Source organism: Gobio gobio, assembly GCF_949357685.1.
Source record: "Gobio gobio genome assembly, chromosome: 5".
NCBI classification, from domain to species: domain Eukaryota; kingdom Metazoa; phylum Chordata; class Actinopteri; order Cypriniformes; family Gobionidae; genus Gobio; species Gobio gobio.
This window is the reverse complement of record NC_137101.1, coordinates 60,001,051-60,023,622: the sequence shown is the minus strand read 5'-3', so window position 1 is coordinate 60,023,622 and position 22,572 is coordinate 60,001,051. Positions and strand designations below refer to the sequence as shown.

The following is a 22,572-nucleotide window of genomic DNA, read 5'->3' as shown; positions in this document are numbered from 1 at the left end:
GCTTGTCCAGGCCGTTGCAGACTTGAGTTGAACCCTCCACCTTGGTTCCTGGGTGTGGTGCACGCTTCACAGCCGCATTCCACCATTTCTCCAGAAAACAAGAAAAAATATCTTATGTCATTTCACTGATCTAGTAAAAGCATCTTGATTTAAGATTTTATTTTATATTTGGACTGGAAACCAGAAAAAACTACTAAGAAAAGCATTTTTTGCAGTGTGTTACAAACTCTTGGACAAGTCTTGCTTGTTTGATGTCCTTATCCTTGAGTTATTCAGCTAAATAACATCTTTTGTGGCAATTTATTCTAGTTGTAAAATCCTTTTAACATGCAGAAGCCGTTTTGAGGAATCCTGAGCCTCCGTCACTGAAGCAGCGCAAAAAAAATACATTAAAGGATCTCTGTTTGTCCTCTTAATCATATATTCTTTGAGTGTCTGTCTGAGACTGACATCTAGTGGACGTTTTATGATCTGTGACTTTACAGACTTGCAGACATTTGCACACTTCACTAAAACACAGAACCAGGAAACAGAAATCACATTCCAGGGAAAGAGAAGCTGAAGTGAAGTTGAGCTGTTGTGGTTTGTGTCTCTCTTTGAATGCAGTAAAATGGCAGAAGCCAGAATTTCTGTGAATCTGGATGAGTTCCTGTGTCCAGTGTGTCTGGATCTCCTGAATGATCCAGTGGCCATTCCTTGTGGACACAGTTACTGTAAGATCTGTATTACGGGCTGCTGGGATCAGAAGAGAGTCTACAGCTGCCCTCAGTGCAGACAGACCTTCAGTCCAAGACCTGCTTTAGCTAAAAACACCAAGTGGTGGAGAAACTGAAGAAGTCTAAACTTCCTGATGACTGTTACGCTGGAGCTGGAGATGTGCAGTGTGACGTCTGTACTGGAAGAAAACGCAAAGCCGTCAAGTCCTGTCTGGTTTGTCTGAAATCACCTTGAACAACATGAGAGTTTGTTTAATGGAAAGAGACACAATCTGACCGATGCCACTGGACGACTGCAGGAGATGATCTGCCAGAAACACGACAAGCTCCTTGTGGTTTTCTGCCGCACTGATCAGAAGTGTATATGTGTGCTGTGTATGATGGATGAACATAAAAACCACGACACTGAATCAGCCGCGGCTCAGAGGACAGAGAAACAGGTATGAACGTAAAACTAGACACTGAGGAAATGTTGCGGACACTACTGATTTGGCCCACTGCCCTCTTTCTTCCTCTTCTTCTTAAAAAAAATTATAAATAATAATATATATAAATTATAGGGGTCAATGACAAATAAGGTTTTTAAGATAAAAAAATTATAATTTTAAGCAAAATGTATTTTTATGTCCCAAAAATGTATGGTGTTGATTCACCATTGGTTTTACAGCTTTTAAGACAGCATTAATCAGCATTAATACTGATTTTACCACCCAGAAAATGTCAGATGGTGCGGCCATATATTCATTTAAAATAATATACATATACAAATGAATCATTGTAGTGTCTAAAATGCATATCACATGTTAAATTCCCTTTCCATTTCTTTATGTATTGCCCTTTTAGTCCCATTCATATAAACAGACAATTTTCTATGTGTTCAGACACCCTTTTTTTTTTAAATTTAACTGTAACAAAGATTTGTAAACATTATATAATGGTTTACAGTTATATTGCTTACTTCATTTTGCAGTTCCAGTGGGAATTGATACTTTTATAAATTTGCTGGTCGCACCACCTGACATTTCAAACTCAATTCAAATCTAACCGGCATTAACTTGGACACCTATACAAATGTCTGACCATATGCTCAAGGTTAAACATAGATTTAAAAAAAAAAATCAAATGCACATTTTTATAATATCAACACATTTTCAAGTTTTCCAGGGGTCATACCACCTGACATGATAAGTTGAATCAACCTCATTATTACTCAAAAAATGTCAAATTATCTGATATTTATGGGAGGGTGACTAACATTGTTACTGCACCAAAGGGGTCCTCTGGGGTCTTCTATCTTATATAAAGTCCAAGTTGGGAGATTGGTGCATTTGATAAGGATAATGATATGATTATTTAAAATATTTAATGTTGGAGAGACGGTATATTTCTGACCTTTTATTTCCACATGTGAATGAATACTTTAATGTTTTCTGGGCAAATATTTTTTTTAAATTAGTATTTCTAATTAAAAAAATTATATCGTATTAGTCCAGGTGATTGATGATTTTCACTTTTTCATAAAAGCATAAAACTTGGTACACTTGTACATTTTGCGGCCCTGAATATTTTCAGAAATGGAGCCATCGCAAAAACAGATATAGATATTTTGGAAGTAAATCTTTGTGTTTGACACCTTTTTTTTAAGCTTTGTTGTGTAGGTCATATTGAATATTCTACTCTTTACAGTCCCAAGTCAAGCCTAGGTTCTCAGATACTGAGATTTCCTTCTCACGTCACTGAATTCACCATTAACTATTGACCTGAACAAAGGGACTGGGGCAAAAAAGTGGCCCTGGACTTTCTGGCACAAAGCGGCCCAAAACAACCGGTCCGCATCACATCTCACCATAAACTCACCAGCTCATTATGCTCATTAAAGTAATTTTAAACACCACTTACTAACATAAAATATAGATGCGATTTATGCAGAAATATAAATGCTAGTTTTTATAGAAATGCTGATCATTAACATTAATAAAGGATTTAATTAATAATTTAGTTTTTTTTTTTTTTTTTTACACATTTTGAAATATTTTTCCATACAGTGAAGTTTAATATCACTAAAGTTCAATACCTACCATAAAACCAGTCCATATAAAGCAATGCTATGGTCTAAGACTTGCAGAATGTGGACTAATTTATGGTGCCTTTCTAGTGGTTATTTGTCCTTTCAGGATCTTGACATTTGTCATTTTATGGAATAAATTTAAGTTTAAAAATTATATTGGTCCTGGAGTTTTTATTTATTTATTTTTAATGAAAAATACAGTATATTGGAATGTGACACTGAAGACTGGAGTAATGATGATAAATTTAGCTTTGAACACAGGTATAAATTATATTTTACAATATATTCACAACAGCTATTAGAAATTGTATTAATATTTCTTAATATTGTGTTTTTACTGTATTTTTTAATTAAAATAAATTCAGCCTTCTCCTTTCAAAAACATAAAACATTTATTTTTTCAACCTGTTGATTGCTAGTGTGTAAAATAATGCATGTGAACTAACTAGCAAATCATAGCCTATATTTATTTTAGTAGGCAATATGACACGTTCCTTTTCATTGAATATGAAAGTTGCCAGTTTTACCATGTTTAAGTGAAAATAATATTTTGAGTTTTATGAATAATTTTCAAATGACTGATATTACTGAAGAAAGCCTGGAAACAGACTCAAACATTCGCTCTGATATGCTGAAAACATCTCAGGTTATGACGATAACCATAGTTCCCTGAGAAGGGAACGAAACACTGCGTCCACTAGGGACAGCTCTGGGAACGGCCACAGCGTGATAGCGTCTGATGCACGTATGTCAACTCAGCCAATGGCGAGAGTGAGCGTCACGGGCGGGTGACGTCACGTCCAGGAAAGGATAAATATACATCCGGTCCGATCGCACTTCAGCTAAACTGCCGAAGCAAGGGATCACAGGGATGCAGGGAGAGTGGCAAAGGGACGCAGTGTTTCGTTCCCTTCTCAGGGAACTATGGTTATAGTCATAACCTGAGACGTTCCCTTTCGAGGGAACTTCACACTGCGTCAACTAGGGACAGCTTTGGGAACGAAATACCAAAACGCCATAATACCAAATGCCTGTCGTGTGAAACTGTGGCACATTCAAGAAAGGAGCACTGAAGAACCTGGAGCACATTCCAGGTCAAGATCATAGTATCTCACAAACGTAAGAGGCGAGGACCAACCGGCCGCATCGCAGACTTCTTTGAGGGAAACCACCGACACCAAGGCCTTAGAGGCCGCCATACTCCTAGTAGAGTGGGCTTTGACAGCTAAGGGACACTGCTGATCAGAAGACCCATAAGCCAGTGAGATAGCCTTAACTGTCCACTTGCTCATTGTATGTTTGGACGCAGGGAGACCCCTGTTCTGAGGTCCAAAACAAACAAACAATTGATCTGCTTTCCTCCACAGGGCAGCTCTGTGGACATAAGCATCCAGTGCTCGCACTGGACATACAAGGTTCAATCTTTCCTGGTCTGAATTAACAAATGGAGGAGGACAGAGAGCTTGCAGCACTATAGGCCGTGGAACATTGGTTAACACCTTCGGAACATACCCTAATCTAGGGTAAAGGAAAGCTTTAACCATCCCTGGTGCAAACTCCAAGCACGAAGGGGATATTGATAAGGCCTGAAGGTCTCCTACTCTCTTAATAGAAGAGATGGCAAGAAGGAAGATGGTTTTCAGAGTCAGAAACTTTTCTGAGATGATGTCAAGTGGCTCGAACGGAGCCGCAGATAAACCTTCCAACACTATAGCCAAATCCCAAGTAGGAACTCTAGTGCGCACCGCAGGCCTCAGCCTCTTAGTGCCACAAAGGAAACGAGTTACCAATGGGTTCCTCCCCACAGTAATACCATCCACATGGGCATGGTAAGCAGAAATAGATGAAACATACACCTTTAGTGTAGCAGGGGTCAACCCAGAAGAGAATCGCTCTTGTAGAAAATCTAGCACTGAACCAACAGGGCAGTTGACTGGATCTAACTGTCGTTCTTGACACCAAGAAGTGAACAACCTCCACTTCAGGGCATATAGTCTCCTCGTGGATGGAGCTCTGGAGCTAAGAATGGTCTCCACTACCTAAGTAGAGAGACCACACTCTATGAGCTCGGCCCTCTCAGCGGCCAAACCCACAGGTTCCACATTTCTGGGCGGGGGTGAAATATTGAGCCCTCCGCCTGAGATAGAAGATCCCTCCTGATCGGAATCTTCCAAGGTGAGCCATCGAGCAGTGTTACAAGGTTCGAGAACCAAATCCGGCTCGGCCAGTAAGGAGCTACTAGCAGTAGACTTATCCCCTCCCGGCGAACTTTCTCCTGAACTCCCTGGAGCAGAACAACTGGGGGAAATGCGTACAGACGCCGCCTCGGCCACGTCTGTACCATGGCATCCAGTCCCAGAGGAGCTGGATGTGTCAAAGAGAACCAGAGTGGACAGTGCGTCGTATTCTGAGACACAAACAGATCCACTTCCGCCTGGCCATAAATCTCCCAAATGAGCTTCACCACCTCGGAGTGAAGTCTCCATTCCCCTGGCCTCAGCCCCTGTCTCGACAGGATGTCCGCTCCTATATTCTGGGCCCCCGGGATAAAGATTGCTCTCAAGGAGAGTAACTTCCCCAGAGACCACAGGAGGATCTGGTGCACTAGCTTGCACAGTGGAGGTGAACGCAGACCCCCCTGACGATTTACATAGGAAACCACCGATGTGTTGTCCGTACGGACCAACACATGATGGCCCCTCAGGTCCGGGAGGAAGAACTTCAACGCATTGAAGACTGCCATCATCTCCAGGCAGTTGATGTGCCTCGAAAGATGATGGTCCCCCCACAGACCCTGAGCTGAGCGGCCTTCCATTACCGCTCCCCAGCCCGTGAGAGAGGCATCTGTCGTCAGGGTGACTCGACGACATTGTGCCCCCAACACCGGACCCTGGGACAGGAACCAGGCTTTCTTCCATATGACCAAGGCGCGGAGACACCGCCGCATGATCTTGATCATACGAAAAGGGTTCCCCCTCGGGGAAAACCCTCTGGTCCTGAGCCACCACTGTAAGGGCCTCATGTACAGCAGGCCAAAAGGAATCACGTTGGACGCCGCTGCCATTAACCCCAGCAACTTTTGAAACTGCTTGACAGTGAATGACTGGCCTAGTTTTACTCTCTTTACAGATTTTTGAGTCTTCTGTAATCCTCAGCAAACTTCAACAGATGTTTGAACTTGCTCATTCAGTTCTTTTTGAGCCCCCTGTAATCCTCGGAAAACTTTGACAGATGTTTGAACCGGCTCATTCGGTTCGTTTTGAGTCCTCAGTAATCCTCTGCAAATCTCGACAGATGTTTGAACCGGCTTATTCGGTTCTTTTTGAGTCTTCGGTAATCCTCTGCAAACTTCGACAGATGTTTGAACCGGCTCATTCGGTTCTTTTTGAGTCTTCGTAATCCTCTGCAAACTTTGACAGATGTTTGAACAGGCTCATTCAGTTCTTTTTGAGTCCTCTGTAATCCTCTGCAAACCTCGACAGATGTTTGAACCGGCTCATTTGGTTCTTTTTGAGTCCTCTGTAATCCTCTGCAAACCTCGACAGATGTTTGAACCGGCTCATTTGGTTCTTTTTGAGTCCTCTGTAATCCTCTGCAAACTTCGACAGATGTTTGAACCGGCTCATTTGGTTCTTTTTGAGTCTTCTGTAATCCTTTGCAAACTTCCACCGATGTTTGAACCGGCTCATTCGGTTCTTTTTCAGTCTTCGGTAATCCTCTGCAAACTTCGACAGATGTTTGAACCGGCTCATTCAGTTCTTTTTGAGTCCTCTGTAATCCTCTGCAAACTTCGACAGATGTTGAAACCGGCTCATTCGGTTCTTTTTGAGTCCTCGGTAATCCTCTGCAAACTTCAACAGATGTTTGAACCGGCTCATTCGGTTCTTTTTGAGTCCTCTGTAATCCGCTTCAAACTTTGACAGATGTTTGAACCGGCTCATTCGGTTCTTTTTGAGTCTTCGTAATCCTCTGCAAACTTTGACAGATGTTTGAACCGGCTCATTCAGCTCTTTTTGAGTCCACTGTAATCCTCTGCAAACTTCAACAGCTGGTTGAACCAGCTCATTCGGTTCTTTTTGAGTGCTCGGTAATCCTCGGCAAACTTCAACAGATGTTTGAACCGGCTCATTCGGTTCTTTTTGAGTCCTCTGTAATCCGCTTCAAACTTTGACAGATGTTTGAACCGGCTCATTCGGTTCTTTTTGAGTCTTCGTAATCCTCTGCAAACTTTGACAGATGTTTGAACAGGCTCATTCAGTTCTTTTTGAGTCCTCTGTAATCCTCTGCAAACCTCGACAGATGTTTGAACCGGCTCATTTGGTTCTTTTTGAGTCCTCTGTAATCCTCTGCAAACCTCGACAGATGTTTGAACCGGCTCATTTGGTTCTTTTTGAGTCCTCTGTAATCCTCTGCAAACTTCGACAGATGTTTGAACCGGCTCATTTGGTTCTTTTTGAGTCTTCTGTAATCCTTTGCAAACTTCCACCGATGTTTGAACCGGCTCATTCGGTTCTTTTTCAGTCTTCGGTAATCCTCTGCAAACTTCGACAGATGTTTGAACCGGCTCATTCAGTTCTTTTTGAGTCCTCTGTAATCCTCTGCAAACTTCGACAGATGTTGAAACCGGCTCATTCGGTTCTTTTTGAGTGCTCGGTAATCCTCGGCAAACTTCAACAGATGTTTGAACCGGCTCATTCGGTTCTTTTTGAGTCCTCTGTAATCCGCTTCAAACTTTGACAGATGTTTGAACCGGCTCATTCGGTTCTTTTTGAGTCTTCGTAATCCTCTGCAAACTTTGACAGATGTTTGAACAGGCTCATTCAGTTCTTTTTGAGTCCTCTGTAATCCTCTGCAAACTTCAACAGCTGGTTGAACCAGCTCATTCGGTTCTTTTTGAGTGCTCGGTAATCCTCTGCAAACTTTGACAGATGTTTGAACCGGCTCATTTGGTTCTTTTTGAGTCCTCTGTAATCCTCTGCAAACTTCGACAGATGTTTGAACCGGCTCATTTGGTTCTTTTTGAGTCTTCTGTAATCCTTTGCAAACTTCCACCGATGTTTGAAACGGCTCATTCGGTTCTTTTTGAGTGCTCTGTAATCCGCTTCAAACTTTTGTTTGCTTTTGTGATTTCGCTTCCCTCAATCTGCTTAATCCTGGTGATGTCAGTGCCCTAAACGATCAAAAATGGATTATTTCACATCCAGAGATGAAGGATCGGATGAGGAAGTTACTGAAGAGGAAATGGAGGCGCTCTTATATGGTTAGTAATGGAGCTTGGATGTCATCTAGAGGAAAAGTTTGGTACTGTACCCAAACAAAATCTTACTGAAAGCAATTTTTTGATATATCAACCTAAAACTTTGACCACAACTTGTTCATATTTCTGGCTTTGATTGTCTTGTAGTTTTAGAGTACATTTTTTTTTAATAATATGAATTTTTGTAAAATTCATATTATTATAAAATATATAATTTAACATTTTCATAAACTTAAACTTTTATAACTTTTTTTATATTTTACTTTCATAATTTATTTGACATCTGCAATAATCTCCCAAGTGTCTTCTTTAAAACAAGACCAACCTTATATATTTATGTGGTATATATTATTTGGTATATATTCCAAAGCATGCTTGAATTACAGCCATTAAATTTGGATAGTGCATTTTCATGTTTATGTGAAAAAACAGGTGGCGGTTATTTAAACCTGTTTTTCTCAAAATTCTGTTCCTAAAAATCATAGCGATCAGCCGAATTTAGATATCCATAACTTCGGTTTCAGACAAGCCTTGAAAGAAATGAAATATGAAATATATTCGAAAAGGGCTTGGTCCCAGCTTACATATGGTATCAAAAGCTGTAAAAGGTAAAATTTCACCATGGTTTTTCACCAGGGTTTTCGTAGATCATCACATCACATATGTTCATATGTTCCATCTAATCCTTATAGAAGAAGGATTCATTATTTCATACAAGGAGGATTTATGTGGAGTAAACTATGTTTGTAAATCAATTTCCAATAAAGGAAATCTGAGGGCTTAATAAGTAACTTGTTTATATTAAGTCACATTTGCACACAAATTCCACACCGCTAATTTAAATAAAAATGATCTGTATGTAAACCAGATTTCATTATTATTTAGATTAAATGATTTTAAACTATATATTTTCCATTCAGACTGTAATCCTTTACAGGCCCTTTTAATATAATGCACTTTAATCAAACAAAAGTAGATAGATAAATTGTGATAAGAACTCAGTTTTAGTTCATAAATCAAACCACACATGTAATCATTTTTTAAATTTTTAATGAGTTTGAACATTTAAACATTACTTCCAATAACATGAATACTTGACTTCACACATGAGATCCCAAAAGCTCTGTAGTTGGTATTATAATTGTGATCTCTTCACACTCGCTTGCATTTACTAATATATTCATCCTTTATCTTATCATTTGAATGTGTTTTTTTTATGTGCCTTTAGATGTTTTTTTTTAAAAGGTTATGACCAGGACTTTTATTTTGGTGTTGCAACGTGACGTCATAAGGCTGCGACGAGCTTCTGCATCTGTGATTCGGCTGAAGAAAGGTTTGTGTTTCTGATCATTTCAAGTGTTTAAATCAGTACAAGCCCTTCGTATTTTATAGAGAGCTCAGAAATGAGTGAATTGTTTTTGAGTGTAACATTATAATCGCATTAATAAACGTATTGTTATGAGTAAAGCGCATCCACACATGAATAACAGAAAATATGCGTATCATTTCTCTCTCTATATCGCAAATAATCATTCAGTCGCTAGCCAGGGTTTTTTGTACGTATGTAGTTGATGTAAATGCCATTTATCAACAAAATCTCTTTAGTGTCTTTATCTTTTTTTCCATTTCACTTTTTATTATTATAAATGATCTACGACACTTCAAATGTTGCAGTAGTTTGGAAACTCAGTTTCTCTGTTGTTCAAGTGTGCATTAATCATATTCATATTATTTAGTTATCTAAAATTATATGTTCTTATTCTTAACCGTTGGTGTTTGTTAAGAAGTCATTTTTTTGATTAGGCTACACATCTTCATTTGAAGTTATATTAAGTGACAAGATATTTGAGTTATCTTAAGTTACATCATAATAAATAAAGAAGATTAACTATCAACTTAAAAAGTTGATAATTAATTTAAATGTGTTTTGTACAGTGTATAAATTCTGAATAGACAGTTGTTTCTCAGGTTTTAAAAATAATAGGCCCATTACCAAGCTCAACATTAAGCCTTGTCATTTTTTGTGGTCTAAATTTAATTTATTCTGAAGCAATATAATATAAAATATGCATATTTACTTTTTTTTGCTTAATAAAAGGCCTTTCCCCCTTAATGTTATTACATGAAACACTATAGTGATGTTTACCATTCAAATGAAATAATTTACACTGAAAAATTACACATACATTAAATAATTTTATGAGATTGTCTTAAATAATCGGAATATACAAATAAGAAATGTTGGAGAAAAGTTACACTTTTAAACATGAAAATAACCTGCCGTTCAAAAAAAAGTATGTTCTGATATAGTATGAATGTGTGTAGTGGGTGTAATCAGGATATACTTCATCCCCTTATTTATAATGGATATAATACCCAGAGATTTAGTTTGCATTTATTTTTCTTTCGGTTATTGTTTCCTCCTCTAAAACAGAACCAGACACACAGAAAAACTCCCGAAGAGACTGAGATCCACGTTACACAAAGATGGCGTTTATTAAAGAGGAGAGTGAAGAACTGAAGATTGAAGACGCATTGAGAGTCAAACATGAAGAAACTGAGGAACAAACAGGTTGGTTTCATTCTTAAAAATATGAACAGAAATGAGTGATATTTTTGAAGTCACTAAGAGCAAATTTGTACTCTATTCCATAGCGCGTTGAATGAAATCTTATGTATCATAGAAAGTCTTTCCATGGTCATATTGAAGTGTTAGTTCCCCCAAAAATTAAAATGGTCAATTACTCTCATGTCGTTCGTCAAGACTTTCGTTCAGCTTCAAAACATAAATGAAGAAATTTTAAATGAAATCTGAGAGCTTTGTCCCTCCACTGACAGCTACACGACGCTTAAAAAAAAAAAGTACATAAAGAGATTGTAAAACTAACACTGTAAAACAGTGATCGCACATCGCAATTCGCACATCGCTATTCGCACATCACTAGTCGCACATCACTATTGGCACATCGCTAGTCGCACTATTCGCACATCGCTATTCGCACATCACTGTTCGCACATCACTAGTCGCACATCACTAGTCGCACATCGCTATTCGCACATCGCTAGTCGCACTATTCGCATATCGCTATTCGCACATCACTATTCGCACATCATTAGTCGCACATCATTAGTCGCACATCACTAGTCGCACCACTTCGCACATCATTAGTTGCACATCGCTAGTCGCACATCACTAGCCGCACATCACTATTTGCACATCACTAGTCGCACATCACTATTCGCACATCACTAGCCGCACATCACTATTCGCACATCACTAGCCGCACATCACTAGCCGCACATCACTAGCCGCACATCACTAGTCGCACATCACTAGTCGCACATCGCTATTCGCACATCACTGTTCGCACATCACTAGTCGCACATCACTAGTCGCACATCGCTATTCGCACATCGCTAGTCGCACTATTCGCATATCGCTATTCGCACATCACTATTCGCACATCATTAGTCGCACATCATTAGTCGCACATCACTAGTCGCACCACTTCGCACATCATTAGTTGCACATCGCTAGTCGCACATCACTAGCCGCACATCACTATTTGCACATCACTAGTCGCACATCACTATTCGCACATCACTAGCCGCACATCACTATTCGCACATCACTAGCCGCACATCACTAGCCGCACATCACTAGCCGCACATCACTAGTCGCACATCACTAGTCGCACATCGCTATTCGCACATCACTGTTCGCACATCACTAGTCGCACATCACTAGTCGCACATCGCTATTCGCACATCGCTAGTCGCACTATTCGCATATCGCTATTCGCACATCACTATTCGCACATCATTAGTCGCACATCATTAGTCGCACATCACTAGTCGCACCACTTCGCACATCATTAGTTGCACATCGCTAGTCGCACATCACTAGCCGCACATCACTATTTGCACATCACTAGTCGCACATCACTATTCGCACATCACTAGCCGCACATCACTATTCGCACATCACTAGCCGCACATCACTAGCCGCACATCACTAGCCGCACATCACTAGTCGCACATCACTATTCGCACATCGCTAGTCGCACTATTCGCACATCGCTATTCGCACATCACTATTCGCACATCACTAGTCACACATCACTATTCGCACATCACTATTCGCACATCGCTAGTCGCACTATTCGCACATCGCTATTCGCACATCACTATTCGCACATCATTAGTCGCACATCATTAGTCGCACCACTATTCGCACATCACTATTCGCACATCACTAGCCGCACATCACTAGTCGCACATCACTAGTCGCACATCACTATTCGCACATCACTATTCGCACATCACTAGTCGCACATCACTAGTCGCACATCATTAGCCGCACATCACTAGCCGCACATCACTAGTCGCACATCACTAGTCGCACATCACTATTCGCACATCGCTAGTCGCACTATTCGCACATCGCTATTCGCACATCACTATTCGCACATCACTAGTCACACATCACTATTCGCACATCACTATTCGCACATCGCTAGTCGCACTATTCGCACATCGCTATTCGCACATCACTATTCGCACATCATTAGTCGCACATCATTAGTCGCACCACTATTCGCGCATCGCTAGTCGCACATCGCTAGCCGCACATCGCTAGTCGCACATCGCTAGTCGCACATCATTAGTCGCACCACTATTCGCACATCGCTATTCGCACATCGCTATTCGCACATCGCTATTCGCACATCGCTATTCGCACATCGCTATTCGCACATCGCTATTCGCACTTCACTGGTCGCACTTCACTGGTCGCACATTGCTGGTCGCACATTGCTAGTCGCACATCGCTAGTCGCACATCGCTATTCGCACTTCACTGGTCGCACATCGCTAGTCGCACATCACTATCCGCACATCGCTAGTCGCACATCGCTAGCCGCACATCGCTATTCGCACATCGCTAGCCGCACATCGCTATTCGCACATTATTCACTTTTCGCCCACAGGACTGCCGCATACTGGATGTTTTTCCCTTTTCACACCATTCTTTGTAAACCCTAGAAATGGTTGTGCGTGAAAATCCCAGTAACTGAGCAGATTGTGAAATACTCAGACCGGCCCGTCTGGCACCAACAACCATGCCACGCTCAAAGTTGCTTAAATCACCTTTCTTTCCCATTCCGACATTCAGTGTGGAGTTCAGGAGATTGTCTTGACCAGGACCACACCCCTAAATGCATTGAAGCAACTGCCATGTGATTGGTTGATTAGATAATTACATTAATGAGAAATTGAACAGGTGTTCCTAATAATCCTTTAGGTGAGTGTAAGTCACTTTGGAATAAATCACGGCATGTTTCATGATAAACAAACGTGACTTTACAGTAGTGAAAATAGCGAATTATTTTGCGGACCCCTTGCACTTTCCTGGACTACAACCGCTGGTCTACACAGAGGAAAGCGCTGTCTAGGCTCTGCCCCGGTTGTGTCGAGCCATTAGTCTGTTTGTTCAATGAGAAAAATATGCAATAAACGCGTTCAGAATCCGTACAGCTGTAGCAGTGCAGGACTTTTATTCTGCTGAGAAAGAACCGATGACGGAATAGTTTGATCTTCAGCTGACCAATGCCTAACGCATGCTTCTTCTCCATAAGCATATAACATGTGCTGTTCCATCGGGTTGGAACATCTTGTAGCTTTTCTTTGATTGGCTCAGTTGCCAAGTTGGGATTATGCAAGAGGCTAGTGTTTGAAATGGCTATTCTTCTTCTAATCAATGCTATGTCAGTTCCAACACGCTGTTAGAGCAACCCTTCATTTACTGCTAGCTCGAGAGTGGGCCATAAACGACAAGCTAGGTAAGTGAGTGTCCTGAATTGCTTTAGACTAGGGGTGCACGATATATTGATTCAATCGTTATCGCGATATCACATTGCCCGATATTATATCGAAAGTCTCTCGATAATTATGCAATATTTTGTTTATGACAAAATGAGACGTGTTTCACTGATTCTTTATCGGATCAATTTCTTTTTTTGAAACCAGGTCCCTCCTACTCGCTCCACAGCTAACCGTCACTCTCTCACTTCTCCCTCGCTCTACCACACACACACACACACGCACACTCTTGTCGGGCCGGCTCGACACACACACACCAGCGCACAACAAAACGAAGTGAAAGAAAAGAAAGGACCTAAAGAGAGAGCGAAGTGAGCGAGTGGAGAAAAAGAAAGAACACAAAAGTAAGAAAATGAGTGTTGCTCAGGGAGAAGACGAAATACTTAAAGCTACACTGTGTAACTTTTTTAGTTTATTCTTAGCTAAAAACACTTAGTTCTCTCAAAAATATATGTGCTCATTAATGTATATTTACTTCTTTCAAGTAATAAAGTATTCTCGTAAGTTTATAATATGCCATTGTAAATACATACAATGCGGGTCGCCATGTTGCCCCTCCATCTTGAAAGTACATTAGCCAAAGATTTATTTGATTTATTTGTATTGTTTCAAACATGTCCTGTTCTGTAGACATGCTCTTTATTTATTATATACTGCACAATAGGGATGCCACAATTCTCAATATAATATTGAACTGTTCGGTACGGCGTCGGTTTTGCATGTAAATCTTTTTTTTTTTTTTTCTCTCCGTTTTAAAAATTTCTCTGAGTCTACGCACTGATATGAGCAAATATCCAATCACATAGGCTATGCACTAAAGTTAGGGGGTGTTTAGTCACGCTTGCAATGCTGGTGTCAGAGTTATATAGGACACTATAGTTATTCACAATCACGAAAGTTCATTATTTGAATGCGTTTTTAAGCCTTGCCGGTTAAACATTTCATTCGCATGCTCATGCACTGTTTTAACATGTGCTGAGCGCGCGCAATAAAGACCTGTCAAATACGTGATTACTGGACTAAGTAGTCTTACACACAAGGTTAACATAAACACAGTCAGTTATGTCTAAAGTGAAAGTAAAATCGCGTGTGTCTGTAAATTAGATGTGTAGAGGTCTTAAATTGACAGCAGCGCAGAAGTGAACACGCCACCACTTGTCCTCAGAGGGACAGTTCACCTCTATTCATTATTTACTCACTCTAATGTTGTTCCAAACCTGTATTCATTTCTCCTGTTGAACACAGACAGTTGAATACCAGGCAGTTGATGGTAGCCATTGACATCAATATTATTATTTCCTACAATGGGGACCAGCAACTGTTTGGCTTCCAACATTCTTCAAAGTATATTTTATGTCCAACAGAACAAAGATCTTTATTCAGGTTTAAAACAACTTGAGTGCGATTTATCGATGACAGAATTTTAATTTTTTTAATTATTATTTATATATAAATACACACACAAGCATGTATATATTTAAGAAAAAAATATTATTTTTATATATAAAACATTTATATATATTATAGTTTATATAAATGTATATACAGTATATATATGCAAATCTTTCTATACATGAATGTGTTGGTATTTATATATAAATAATAATTAACAGAGTACACACACATATATTATGTAAACACAAACTTTTATTTTGGATGCGATTAATCGCGATTAATCTTTTGACAGCCCTAATATATATGTGTACTTTTATATTATACAATACACTAGGAATGTGTACAAGGTTTTTTTAAAGTTAAGTTTTAAGTTTAAGTAAGGTTTTTAAGTAAAATAAAAAAAGTTCTCCTTAACCTCTTTCTGTTCCTGTCGCCTAAGAATAAAATAGCAAAAAACTGATGTGACTAGCCATCAAAACCGAACCGAAAACCGTGGTTAAAAACCAAGGTATGTATTGAACCGTGGACTAACTGTATTGTTGCATCACTACTGTACAACCAGACATGATTATTATTTATTTATTCATGTTGTACCAGTCCAATATTACTGTCAGTTGAAATAAACCTTGTGTTGTAAGAACTTGTTTTATTTGTTATGAATCTATTTTGATGCGTTTTCCGTAACTTTTGTAATTTTGCATTTACATTTAAAAAATATCGAAATTAATATCGATCGCAATATTCATTATCGATATCGCAATATCACATTTTGTGAATATCGTGCACCCCTACTTTAGACATATTTGGGCATTATTACATAGCATTATGTGCACTTTGCTCTTGGTAATGTTCAGGTTTTAAGAATTTCGTCGAAAAGCCATTGTTAAGAGTAGATGTGTGTGAGCCAGAGGATTCTTGTGTAGCTTTATGTAATCAGCATCAATATACTCAGCGTCGGACTCAACACAGACAAATTTGAATCAGTTTTAAGTAGACTGTGAATGTGGGATAACATGGTATTGTACATTTCGGGTAGAGCCACATCTGAAAATGATGGTCTGCTGGGCAGTGTGTGGATCGCAGATCAATATGCTGCATTAGACTGCAAAAACCTTGATCTTCTACAACTGAAACCTGCTGGTCATCTAATGCAATAAATTACATTACTTTCTTTGTTTTTGACTACCTCGGCTGTAACTCCGGGTTTTTTGAAACATGGATTGTACTGATGGTTGAGTGAGGGATGAAGTTTTTGGCTGTTTAGCATTAACGTTTAGTTATTTAGCAGACATTTTTATCCAAAGCAACTTACAAATGAGGAGAGCAATAGAAGCAATCAAACCAAAAATAGGGCAACAATATGCAAGTACTGTGACCAGTCCCAGTTAGTCCAGTACAGCATGTTTAAAAAAATGTATATAGAATAATCATTGTTAGTATTAATGGATCGTGTTGCCAATAAAATATCCTCAACAGTCTCTTGAAAATGGCTTAAGACTTGGCAGCTCTGCTTGAGACGGGCAGATCATTCCAGCAGCTTGGAACAGTCCAGGTAGAGGTCCATGAAAATGATTTTGTGCCTCTTTGGGATGGCACCACAAGGTGGCATTCACTTGCAAGCTTCTAATGGCATGTAGGTCTGAAGTAATGACTTTAGATATGCTGTGCGAAGCCATTGGTTGTTCTGTAGGCAAACATCAGTGCCTTGAATTTGATGCAAACTGCAATTGGCAACCAGTGCAGTTTTTTAAGGAGAGTTGTAATGTGCGCTCTCTTCGGCTCGGTAAAGACCACTCTTTCTGCAGCATTCTGGATCACTTGCAGAGGTTTCACAGTGCATACTGGAAGGCCTGCCAAGAGAGCAGAACAAGTGCTTGTACAAGGAGTTGTGTAGTTAGGGTTAGGGGTTAGGTCCAACTCATCATCAATCACAACTCCAAGGTTCCTGGCTTTCCTGGATGGAGTTATGGTTGATGAACCTAGCTGAATGGAAAAGTGTTGGATTGACCAAAAGCAGTTCTGTCTTCACAAGTTTGAGTTGAAGGTGGTGGCCCTTCATCCATTAAGAAATGTCTGTCAGTCAGGCCGAGATGCGAGCAGCCGCCATCGGATCCTCTGGTTGGAATGAGAGGTGGAGTTGTGTCATCAGCATAGCAGTAATAGGAAAAACATGTTTCTGAATGACAGATACTAGTGATGACATGTAGATGGAGAAGAGAAGTGGTCCAAGCACTGAGCCCTGAGGTACCCCAGTAGCTAGATGTTGCGACCCCTCCACAACACCCTGAAGGGGACCTACCTGAGACGTAAGACTTGAACCATAGGAGTGCAGTTCCTGAGATGCCATTCACCTTAAGGGTTGACATGAGGATCTGATTGTTAAATGTGCCAAAAGAATCAGGCAGATCCAGCAAAATTAATACAGAGGATTTGGAAGCTGATCTTTGCAGTCTTAGAGCAATATCCGAGAGCAGGGCAGTCTTTCGGGTGATGCATTTTTAAATGTTGGATCAAGTTTGTAGCGCCGAATGTCTTCAATGTTGCTCCTCCGCGATTTAACTTTTTCTTTGCAAACTGCATTTTTTTCATTCCCCATGTAGTCAAATGGATCCCTTAAAACTCGTTATCACCAAAATTAAGTATTTAAACGCTTGTTCCTGTGAAAAAGTTTCTTCATGCCTTAAAATAGCTTGAATGTAAGTCTACATCCTTGTTTCATTTAATATACATGTATACATATTCATGTCTCTCAGGAGAAGCAGGGAGAAAAGCAGAGGACCTAATACTAAGCCCTGTGGTACTCCATAATTGTATTTTATAATAATATTTTAGACCTAAATGTCCTAAAGAAGGTATAGAGTTAACAATATTGTGTATAACACCTATCTTAGTAGCTTAGTGCATATAGTATCTAACATGCATGTTGGTTTTGACGTTTGTTGCTTTGTGCCATTAAACTGGGCTTAATTTGTATTTGTTTTTGGTTTTTTTGCTTTAGACCTGATGGCACTGAAAGAAGAGAGTCAGGAACTGAATGCAATGGAAGATGAAGACCAGTATGAGCAACATCAGGATCTTATTGCTGAAGAAAAGTCATTTAGTTGTGCACAGACAGAAAAGATGACACAAATAAAAGCAAATGGACGTTATTTCACCTGCCAACAGTGTGGAAAAAGTTTCAACAGAAAAGAACATCTTAAAGTCCACATGAGAATTCACACTGGAGAGAAGCCGTACACCTGCCAACAGTGTGGAATAAGTTTCACCCAGGAAGTAGTCCTTAACAGACACATGAAAGTTCACACTGGAGAGAAGTCTTACACCTGCCAACAGTGTGGAAAGAGTTTTATTAAAGAAAGAAGCCTCAAAAGCCACATGAGAAATCACACTGGAGAGAAGCCTTACACCTGCCAACAGTGTGGAAATAGTTTTATTCAGAAAGGAAGCCTCGAAAGCCACATGAGAATTCATACTGGAGAAAAGCCGTTCACCTGCAAACTGTGTGAAAATAGTTTTAATCGAAAAGAAAGCCTCAAAAACCACATGAGTGTTCACACTGGAGAGAAGCCTTACACCTGCAAACTGTGTGGAAATAGTTTTATTCAAAAAGGAAACCTCAAAAGCCACATGAAAATTCATACTGGAGAGAAGCCGTTCACCTGCAAACTGTGTGAAAATAGTTTTAATCGAAAAGCAAGCCTTAAAAGCCACATGAGAATTCACACTGGAGAGCAGCCTTACACGTGCCCTCAATGCGGAAAGAGTTTTACACATAAACCGACTTTTAATAACCACGTAAGAATTCACACTGGAGAGAAACCTTTCACCTGCAAACTTTGTGGAAAGAGTTTCATTCGAAAAGCAAGCCTTAATAACCATGTGAGAACTCATACTGGAGAGCAGCCTTTCACTTGCCCTCAATGTGGGAGGGGTTTTACTTATAAAACAACTTTCAATGCCCACATGAGAGTTCACACTGGAGATAAGCCATACACATGCCTTGAATGTGGAAGAAGTTTTAGACAAAAAACAACTTTCAATGCCCACATGAGAGTTCACACTGGAGATAAGCCTTTTACTTGCCAACAGTGTGGAAAGAGTTTCACCGAAAAAGGAAACCTTAATTCCCACATGAGAGTTCACACTGGAGAGAAGCCTTTTACTTGCCAACAGTGTGGAAAGAGTTTTACTCATAAAGAACATCTTAAAGGCCACCTGAGAGTTCACTCTGGAGAGAAGCCGTTCACTTGTGAGCAGTGTGGAAAGAGTTTTGCACGGAAAGTTTACCTTAATTCCCACTTGAGAGTTCACTCTGGAGAGAAGCCGTTCACTTGTGAGCAGTGTGGAAAGGGTTTTGCAAGGAAAATTACCCTTAATTCCCACATGAAGATTCACATTTAATTGTAATCAGTGTAATAAAAAAATCTTTGCCACCATGTGTTCAGATACACCTGAGAAGTCATGCTTATGTGAGACCCTATTTTTGATCATTGTGTGGGAAGTGTTTAAAATGGCACTAGAAAATATATATTTGTGTGAAATTTAGGCTACGCCCATGCCGCTAGTGAATTTGGTCTAAATTGTTTTGCCCACCTCCTCCATTCCATGCAGTGCATCCGGAAAGTATTCACAGCCCTTCACTTTTTCCACATTTTATGTTACAGCCTTATTCCAAAATGGATTAAATTCATTATTTTCCTCAACATTTTAAAAACAATACCCCATAATGGCAACGTGAAAGAAGTTTGTTTGAAATCTTAGCAAATTTATTAAAAATGAAAAAAATTACAAAAGTATTCACAGCTTTTGCCATGACACTTAAAATTTAGCACAGGTGCTCCTATTTCCACTGATCATCCTTGAGATGTTTCTACAGCTTGACTGGAGTCCACCTGTGGTAAATTCAGTTGATTGGACATGATTTAGAAAGGCACACGCCTGTCTATATAAGGTCCCACAGTTAACAGTGAATGTCAGAGCACAAACCAAGCCACAAAGTCCAAGGAATTGTCTGTAGACCTCTGAGACACGATTGTATCGAGGCACAGATCTGGGGAAGGGTACAGAAACATTTCTGCAGCAGTGAAGGTCCCAGTGAGCACAGCACCATCCGTACACGGAAGAAGTTGGGAACCACCAGGACTCTTCCTAGAGCTGGCCAATGGCCAAACTGAGCGATCAGGGGAGAAGGGCCTTAGTCAGAGAGGTGACCAAGAACCCGATGGTCACTCTGACAGAGCTCCAGCACTTCTCTGTGGAGAGAGGAGAACCTTCCAGAAGAACAACAATCTCTACAGCTCTCCACCAATCAGGCCTGTGTGGGGGAGTGGCCAGACGGAAGCCCCTCCTCAGTAAAAGGCCACCTGGAGTTTGCCAAAAGGCACCTTGAAGGACTCTCGGACCACAAGGAACAAAATTCTCTGATCTGATGAAACACAGATTGAACTCTTTGGCCTGAATGGCAAGCATCATGTCTGGAGGAAACCAGGCACTGCTTATCAACTGGCCAATCCCATCCCTACAGTGAAGCATGGTGGTGGCAGCATCATGATGTGGGGATGTTTTTCAGCAGCAGAAACTGGGAGACTAGTCAGGATCGAGGGATTCAGCAGAAGATGAATGCAGCAATGTACAGAAAAATCCTTGATGAAAACCTGCTCCAGAGCGCTCTGGACCTCTGATTGGGGTGAAGGTTCATCTTCCAACAGGACAACGACCCTAAGCACACAGCCAAGATAACAAAGGAGTAACTACGGGACAACTCTGTGAATGTCCTTGAGGGGCCCAGCCAGAGCCCAGACTTGAACCTGATTGAACATCTCTGGAGAGATCTGAAAATGTCTGTGCACCGATGATGGAGTTTGATAGGTCCTGCAAAGAAGAATGGGAGAAACTGTTCAAAAACAGGTGTGCTTAGTTTGTAGCATCAAACTTAAAAAGACATGAGGCTGTAGTTGATGCAAAAGGTGCTTCAACAAATTATCAAGCAAAGGCCCCCCCTTTTTTTATATTTAATAAATTTGCAAAATTTTCAAACAAACTTCTTTCATGTTGTCATTATGGGGTATTGTTTGTGGAATTTTGAGGAAAATAATTAATTTAATCAATTTTGGAATAAGGCTGTAACGTGAAGTGCTGTGAATACTTTCCAGATGCACTGTATATCGATTCCTAAGAATAAAAATATTAGTACTTCTGTCTTGCTGTGAAATGGATGGTTATGGAGGCCCTGCCTCAAAGCCCGAGGCCCTAGGCAATTGCCTACTCTTCCTATAGGTAGCGCACCTATAGGAAGAGTAGGCAATTTCCTAAGGCCTCTGGCTTTGAGGCAGGGCCTCCATAACCATCCACCAATCAAGACGGCCAACAAAATACTAGGCACTTTGACAATTCATCTATATCCAGTGGACACTCACCTTTAATGAAACCAGCTATTGTCATTGTATCAAAGTGGGTATAATCACACATAAAGTGAATGGCATTGCATCTGACTAGCATAATACCAAATTAAAAGCAAAGAAGTTTATATTAAAAGTTTCCCAAACTTTTTAGAGTTGCGTACCCCCACCCGAGGCGTTTACCATCGTTCTGAGTACCCCCTCGCTTCCACCTAGACTGCAGTCATACCTTTTCCATTAAGGGACAATATTTGCCCCCTAAATTGATTTTCCAGTACATTTTTTAACAATAAAGTATTCCATAGAGAAATATGCAATAATGGTAAAAATGAAGTGATGCTGTTAAATATTAAAGTGGTCACTGTCTTAAAGGGTTAGTTTACCCCAAAAATTTAATTGTCCCATAATTGGAGAGGCTACTCACTGCAGAGCCATTACTACTAGTGATTGGTTCCCAAACTGGGGTATGTGAGGTGACAGAGGGGGTACAGCTGTATGTACCATTCACTCCCATTATAAAGCTTGGAAGACCCAGGGTATTTTTTTTTAATGAAACTCCGATTGTGTTTGGCTGAAAGTAGAAAGTCAAATGCATTAGAGCATTTGAATGTTACAAAAAGGTACTTAAACTCTCTATCTTCTAAATTCTGATGATTTGTACATTACTGCTCTAATTGAAAAAAAATTATAATTGTGTGAAGAAATTAAACAGGCCTATATCTACTTAGTAGTTTCTCTTTCACTAGCAGTTAATTTACGTTTATTGTGCATATTTTAGGTATTCCACTATAATACATAATATGATGATATAGTTTATATTGGTTCAATAGGAGGGGTAAATCATGTCCAAAAAACTATT

The 22,572-nt window shown here is 40.0% G+C and overlaps 1 protein-coding gene across 1 annotated transcript; it reads left to right on the top strand.

Annotated features, from left to right (window-relative positions):
* Positions 1–538: 538 nt before the first annotated feature.
* Positions 539–21,348, top strand: LOC307127088 (uncharacterized protein). Its single transcript, XM_079818080.1, has 4 exons — positions 539–1,156; positions 9,270–9,374; positions 10,476–10,613; positions 18,314–21,348. The coding sequence occupies exons 3-4, from the start codon at positions 10,529–10,531 to the stop codon at positions 19,714–19,716; spliced, it is 1,488 nt and encodes a 495-aa protein (XP_079674206.1). The 5' UTR covers positions 539–1,156; positions 9,270–9,374; positions 10,476–10,528; the 3' UTR covers positions 19,717–21,348.
* The last annotated feature ends 1,224 nt before the right edge of the window (positions 21,349–22,572 follow it).